The 7,896-nt window shown below is 46.4% G+C and overlaps 1 protein-coding gene across 1 annotated transcript; it reads right to left on the bottom strand.

Moving 5' to 3' along the window:
- Positions 1 to 1,119: 1,119 nt before the first annotated feature.
- On the bottom strand, positions 1,120 to 5,048 carry PCYB_083410 (hypothetical protein; the record flags this gene model as incomplete). The annotated part of the gene is made up of 4 exons (XM_004222079.1): positions 1,120 to 4,322; positions 4,480 to 4,571; positions 4,623 to 4,659; positions 4,967 to 5,048. 4 exons carry the CDS (start codon positions 5,046 to 5,048, stop codon positions 1,120 to 1,122), a joined length of 3,414 nt encoding a protein of 1,137 aa, XP_004222127.1.
- Positions 5,049 to 7,896: the final 2,848 nt, after the last annotated feature.

A 7,896-nucleotide genomic window follows, 5' to 3' on the forward strand; every position in this document is an offset into this window, starting at 1 on the left:
CAACAAATTGAGCACACGGAATGACGTCCTTTTTTTTTTTTTCCGCGATGTCGTAAACCAAGCAGCGGCGTGTTCGCCTTTGCAAAATGGAAAAAAAAAAAAAATGTCTACCCATGTGTATGTACAATGACTAGGCGAACCACTCCACTTCGTTGCAAAGAGAAAGCGTGTAATAAGTAGACTGTGGATTCACTTCACAGAAGAGGCAATTTTTCCGATTGTTGCATCGTTCGACATGAGCTAAATTTTGAAATTTTTGCACACACGAGCTGTTCAGGCGATGACGATCAACCGGAAGAGCGGCCAACGTCATTCGGAGTTGGTGTTCTCCGCCCCTAACTTTGCACACTCGTCATGGCTGCATTTTTGCATTTTTGCCCTTTTGCACTTTTGCGTTTTTTCGTTTTGTGGTTTTTCCAAGTTGAGTCCAAAACAAGGGAAGCCTCAACGTGGTCTCCGCCAAACGCTGCGGGAGAGGAACCATGCGGGGCGCCAGTTTTGCGGGGGCGCCTCTGCGTTGGGTGTGTTCAATTTTGGCCTGAACAGGGCATACATGAAAAGTGGACTGTCGTTTTTCATGGACTTTTAAAGCGAAGGGAACGCGAGTTTCTGCTTTTGGGGAATGTCGAAGGTGTGCAATTGCGAAAAGGGGGAGGACGGTCAGGACGGACGGGACGAACATGACGGACAACACAAGACGAACAATACAAGCAAAAACAACACAGTCGAACATGCTTCTTCTTTTTTTTGCAGCAAGCGGTGACAGAAACATGCCTACCACCGCTGTACGGTAAAGCGCTTAAATGAATTCACACATTGCGGTTGCGCTTAAAATGAAGGCAGCGACGTCCAACGGAGGACGTAACGTCGCATTACGTGGGATGGTCACCCAGTCCCATTCTCTCCGCTTTACATTAAATTGATAAAAAAAGAAAAGAAAAAAAAAAGGGGTTTCATTCTTGGGTGAGGACGAGCTGATCATCAAGGGAGACAAATCCGTAGGTATCGTGTAGAAGGCTTCCAAACACTTAAGTATATCCCCCATGTTTCAAAAGTGCGTTTAGCTCTCCATTATATATTCTTTCGTTGGGAGATATCCCAAATGTACATGTGCGTTACCTAATTAAAGAATCGGTACATGTTATTTCTGCAATTGTGGCAAAGGTACAGTCCGTTGTGTATACATGGCTCATTTTGACTTCCTCCATTCGAAGTGTCCCCCTGGTGCAGCGTGCACATACAGTTTGCGCAGTAGAGTCTGTTCGATCCGCTTCCTCCGTTCGCATTGTTGGGGTTTCTTCCTCTGTTCGCCCTGTTCGAGTCGCTTCCACCGTTGGGGCTGTTCTGTCCGCTTCCGCCGTTCGCCTTGTTCGAGTCGCTTCCACCGCTCGGGCTGTTCTGTCCGCTTCCGCACCTCGCATTGTTCGGCACTCCTCCGCAATTCACGTTCCTCGGTCTGCTTCCACTGTTCATGGTGGCCATCCCACTGTTAGGCGTGGCCATTCTGCTTCCATCAGCCATGCTGTTCGCTCCTATGGTGCTGACCCTGCTGTTTGTGTCGTGATAGCATGTGGCACACATCCCATAGCCCGCGGTCTTTATGTTGCTCACGCTGTTCTGGTTGCTCGCACTATTCTGGTTGCTCTCACTATTCTGGTTGCTCTCACTATTCTGGTTGCTCACACTGTTCTGGTTGCTCACTCTGTTAATGTCACTCACTCTGTTAATGTTACCCACTCCGCGCTGGAATTCAGCGTAGTTCGCGCCGCTCACTAGGTTCACTCTATCCGTAAGACACGTTCCATTCCTGCGCTGCGCTTCGTTCATGTGGTTCATGTGCTGGGATTCGATTATTTGTCTCATTCTCTGGGCCTCGTTCATACCACCTGTGAAGTTCGCTCTGTGCATCCTGTTAACGTTATGCATTCCGTTCGCTCTGTGCATCCTGTTAACGTTATGCGTCCCGTTTACTCTGTGCATCCTGTTAACGTTATGCATCCCGTTTACTCTGTGCATTCCGTTTATTCTGTGCATTCCGTTCAAACCGTTCATGTCGTTCCTGCTGTGCATTCCGTTCATGCTGTTTTGGAATTTGATAGCTCCCGCGTAGTTTGTTCTCCCCATGCCATGGGGGCTGTTCATATGATTTGGGTTGCTCGCACACCTAGCGCAAGGTATTCTGCACATACACCTCGTGCACTGCATGCAGTGCATACAATTAATACAATTTCTGAGGAGGACGCAATGCATGCAGTTCGTGGAGTTCATGTTGACCAACCTGGCCATGGAATTTTCGTCGTTGCGGCCGCCAAAAGGGTTCACGCTGTTCAGGTCTCCAAATGGGTTCACACGGTTCAAGTCGCTAACATGGTTCAGGTTGTTCGGGCTTCTAACATGGTTCAGGTTGTTCGGGCTTCTAACATGGTTCAGGTTGTTCGGACTGCTAACATGGTTCAGGTTGTTCGGACTGCTAACATGGTTCAGGTTGTTCGGACTGCTAACACGGTTCAGGTTGTTCGGGCTGCTAACATGGTTCATTCCGTTCAGCCCGCCAAAGGGGTTTACGTCGTTATGGCTGTTAAATTGGTTCATGCTGTTCGGGCTGCCAAATGGGTTCATGCTGTTCGGGCTGCCAAATGGGTTCATGCTGTTCGGGCTGCCAAATGGGCTCATGTTGTTCGGGCTGCCAAATGGGCTCATGTTGTTCGGGCTGCCAAATGGGCTCATGTTGTTCGGGCTGTCAAATGGGTTCATGTTGTTCAGGCCGCCAAATGGGTTCATGTTGTTCGGGCTGTCAAATGGGTTCATGTTGTTCAGGCCGCCAAATGGGTTCATGTTGTTCAGACAGCCAAATGGGTTCATGTTGTTCAAGCCACCAAATGGAATCGCAACATTCGTGGCGTTAACATGGTTGAGTTCCCCCTGGTGGATAGCACTGTCCATCCCGATCTCGCGGTTCACATCAGTCATGCTGTTTTCGGAGACACTGCGCTGTGTTAAGCTGGTACCTCCTGAACAACTCATATTATTCGTGAAGCTGGTGCCATTGGTGGATTCCGAGTTGCTCATAGAATTGGTGCTGTTAACAAGGTATGTGCTGCATAGGTTGTTACTGTCGGACAGGTTGAAATCAAGGTTCGAGTTGTTGTTATTGTTCATGTAGTCATTGCCCTGTCCGTAGGAACCACTCCTCTCATCTGCAACATTGACCAGATTAGAACGCATGTTCATGACTCCCAAGTTGTTCATGCTGTTAGAGTCGTTAATACCATAGAGTCCGTTCACATGAGTGAGGTGATCTGTGCCCTGGGGGGTTTCAAAACCTACAGCATAGTCTCTCCCCGTGTAGCAGTGGTCTCCACTTCTGGATTCTTCTTCTCCGTCGTAATTCTCCACGCGGTTACCCCCCATGTTACGCCCAGCGGAGTTGACACCATTGGAGTTGACACCATTGGAGTTGACACTACTGGAGTTGACACCATTGGAGTTGACACTACTGGAGTTACCACCATTGTCGTGAGCAGCATCGTGAGCAGCATCGTGAGCAGCATCGTCGGCAGCATCGTCGGCAGCTTCCTCATCGGGGTCATCTCTGTCCACGTAGGCTCGACTCAGCACACACACATGACTGAGCACACTGTCAACAGGCACATCACACATAACGTCACGGTGCCCCTGCTCACTTCCACTACAAGTATAGCCATACGCCTCTCCCCTTTCACTGCTGAGCATGTCCTCATACTTATCTCCTCCCCTGCTTCTTTGCGTGTCTTCATGCTCTACTTCTCCTCTAGTGCTCATCACTTCTTCGTAGTTCGATTGGAGGCCACCTCTCACCACTGCTTCGTAATCCATGTCTCCTACACTGGACATGTCACTGTCAAGAACGACACCATTTCCACTTCGTAGGATATGTGCATAATAGTCTTCAATATCGTGATATTCTGCACTGCCTCCGTCCTCTGTGCTGATGCAGTTAACAGAAATGTCAACTCTCGTGTGGACTCCTTCGTTCGGCGACTCTTCCTCATCTGTGTCTTCACCATCTGCGTCTTTATCATCTGCGTCTTTATCATCTGCAGCTTTATCATGTACAGCTTTATCATCTGCGTCCTTATCATGTACAGCTTTAACATGCACAGCTTTGCCATTTTTCTTGCGTTGACAGTCTCGTTCAGTTTCTACAGGATCTTCCTTTAAACAACTGCTTTTCGGTGCATCCAAATTGGCTAGTAGGTTTTTCGGACCCCTTTTTTCTACACAGTTCATTTGGCCCTTGTCACTGCACTGATGGGTTGGGGACTTCCTGCTCGATGAGTTTCCTAAAAGAAAAAAGTTGGGAATAGAAATATGCATTGTGAGGGGGAAGTAAAATGTCAACCTGACTACGTTCCACCATGTGCAGATGCATGTACAATTTTGAACCCATTACAACAGGGCTCCCCCCTTTTGTGTATAAGGTACTGCCAAAATGGGTACCTTTGCTTTTCCATGATGACAAAATATTTTCAGGCGTAACTTTTGTTTTCTTTAAATCGTTTGGGTTCGGAATGACTCGCTTGGTGGTGGGACTAACATGGGAGGGGTGGTGACAAAACCTGCAGTGTTCCCCCATGTGGCACCCTCGTGTCCATTCGTATCTGCATGGGTTGCACGTGCCTTCAGGAAAAGGAGAAAAGGGGAAAAAATGAAATAAAATAATAATTAAACAATTAAATAAATAAATAAATAAATAAAATAAAATAAAGTGAAGTCAGCGCACAGAAGGGGGCGTAACAGGGGGGGAGCATCCACATGCACGCTGCACATGTGTGTGCTTTTAGGAAGAGGCAGATTATCCACTCGAAAATCACGCATAAGTGCATAGACAAATGATCGTGTACACTACGCAGGGGCAGATGCATGTGTGACCACTCTATGGAGCCTCCATGAGGTGCTCCTTTTATCGCATGCAACTTCGACTTACCCTTGTCGTGATACATCGTTCCGAAGGATAGATACACGTCACTCGATTGAGACAAATCAATACGAGGAGAACATCCATTCATTCTTTGATCTACCCCCAATGCATCATGTGAAGGATTCCATTCTGTACATCTACGCATCTCTTCATCTTTACACAACACATCGTGTGAATCAGTGGACCCCTGATCCGACCTTTTCCCATTAGTAGGAGGAAAGCATTTTTCCATATTGCTTACTCGTTTTGTCTCTGTTTCATTTTTATGTATTGCAACAAGGACAGAGTTCGTTTCAGCACAATCCTGTGATGACTGCTTTGATTGGGGGTCACCGTCCAACTCATTATTTGCGTCTCCTCCTCTGGACGCCTTCTGTGTGCGTTCGTTTGACCTCGAGTTCCCCATCCTTTAGTGGTAGTGGGGATGGGGCAGTTGGCAAGCGTAGGGATGTGCACGTTAGCACGTATGTGTGGAGGAGTACGCTTAATCAGGTTGGTGCAGTAACAGTGGTGCAGTAACAGCGGTGCAGTAACGGCGGCGCAGTCACGTCGGTGCAGTAACACTGGTGCAGTAACTTATATATGTATGCGCGGTTCTATGTCGGTGCACCGCCACGAACAAGTGCGCATGGAGAGGTAGACACGCAGAGATGCGCACGTGGGTGCGTGAAGCAGCCCAGTTGCAAAAAGGTTGTGCAGAAAGGAAGGGGGGGAAATTATAAAGAGCTCTCCTATGCAGTTAAACGGTTGCATGCGTGAAGGTACCTTTTTTTTTGTTTCTTTGAATTGGCAACTTAGTGCACCGTTGTGTCTTTAGCTGTGCACTCACGTAGGTTTTCACTCACGCAGGTTTGCACTCAAGCAGGTTTTCACTCACGTAGGTTTGCACTCACGTAAGTTTTCACCCACGTAGGTTTGTAGTCGTGAAGGCGTCTATCTACGCATGCACGTACACGTGTACGGATGCGCTGCGCGCGGGTGTCGGGAAAGATGGGGCAGCGTGATGAAGACTCCTCAAGAATCGCAAAGGGGCGGCCCGCTGCAACCCGAAGAGCTACGTATGGTCGTTTGCACGAGTTGGGAGGGGCAATACAATCAGTGGGCAAATGCAATCTGTGAAAAATACAATCTGTGAAAAAATACAATCAGTGAAAAAATACAATATGTGGGCAAGTGCAATCAGTGGGCAACACACACCTTCACAATCGAGCTGGTGACGAAGTCGAAGTAGAGAGCTCGCAGAAGCAAGACGCGTCGAAGGGGCATCCCTTGTAGATAAGTACGCACGTGTGTAGTTTTCTGGGGGAATCCAGGGGCAGGCAAAATAAGTCGGAAGTTACAGAGGCGATGGCAAGGTTAAAGCGTGGACCCATAACGGTGTATCCTCAAAAGGTAGGCTCTTTAAAGAGGCCCTTGAACAGTAGCAGTAGCTCGGTAGGCTCTCAGGAGGATTCACAGCAATGTTATTAACAAGGTCTCAAAACGGGCATCAACGAGGTTATCAACTGGGTTATGAAAAAGGGCATAAAAAAGGTCTCAACAAGGGCATTAAAAAGGTCTCAACAAGGGCATTAAAAAGACCTCAACAAGGGCATTAAGAAGGTCTCAACAAGGGCATTAAAAAGATCTCAACAAGGGCATTAAAAGGATCTCAACAAGGGCATTAAAAAGGTCTCAACAAGGACTTTAAAAAGATCTAAACAAGGGCATTAAAAAGGTCTCAACAAGGGCATTAAAAAGATCTCAACAAGGGCATTAAAAAGGTCTCAACAAGGACTTTAAAAGGATCTCAACAAGGGTATTAAAAAGATCTCAACAAGGGCATTAAAAAGATCTCAACAAGGACATTAAAAAGACTCTCAGCAGTGTTATCAACAAGGTTTTAGGTAAAGAATTAACAAGGCAGCTAAGAAGACACTAACAATAACAAGCTGCTAACTAGGCACCCAACAGGGTCATTAACAAGGCTCTCAAAAAGATTATCAACAGGGTTATAGGCAAGGCAGCTAAGAAGGCAGCTAAGGAGGCAGCTAGCAAGGTTATCTACGGATTTTTCGACAAGGCAATTAACAAGGTGCTAAAAAGATTCTAAAAAGGTGCTAGCAAGCTGCTAAGAGGGCAAGTAGCAGGGCACTTAACAGGGTAAGTAACACGACACTTAACAGGGCAAGTAACACGGCACTTAACAAGATCCTCAACAGGGATGTTGAAAAGACCCCTGGAGATCCCCTTGGCAGAGATCCCAGCAAGGGATAGGTCAGCAGGCCAGCTGCGGCAGTAGGAATCTCAAGGCCTTCCACTTAAAACTAGCCGAAATAATCGAGAAAAGTCGAAATTTAAAAGAAAACTGATCGTGTAATAAAGGTGACTCTCCAAAATAGAAAGGAAAAATGGATGAAAAAACTTTTTACTAGTGTGTAGATTTTGCAAGGCTAAGTTGATGTTGAATGAAAGTGAAGTGAGGTGAAAATAAAATAAAAAAAATAATTTGGAATTAAAAAATAAATTAAAATTAAATTAAAATTAAAATTAATTCAATTCCAATTTCGTTTCGTTTCGTTTCGTTTTACCCGATTTGGATTAAACTCTCGAGTGCAAAAAAAAAATGGGGCCGAAAATTCCCAAATGCGTACGGTGGACTTTAGGTTACGGGACTATCAATAGACGTGTGAGAAAACGACATAAAGAAAGGAAAAAAAAAAGTACGCTTGGATGGCTAGCTGGCAAGGGTCAACATATGATACACTATATAAATAACCTCGTCTACACAGGTGCAGATGCTCCAAAATATACCCCTCTCCACAAAAAAAAAAGGTGTGCGACATACCTTCAGGGAGACATTACCGGGGAATGCATTTCCCGGGAGAGTATTCACGTGGGGGATAACTTCCATCACCTCGAGTAAAAATCGAAAAGGGGATATATCCCAGAGGGTT

The sequence above is a fragment of the Plasmodium cynomolgi genome, chromosome 8 (assembly GCF_000321355.1).
Source record: "Plasmodium cynomolgi strain B DNA, chromosome 8, whole genome shotgun sequence".
NCBI classification, from domain to species: Eukaryota; Apicomplexa; class Aconoidasida; order Haemosporida; family Plasmodiidae; genus Plasmodium; species Plasmodium cynomolgi.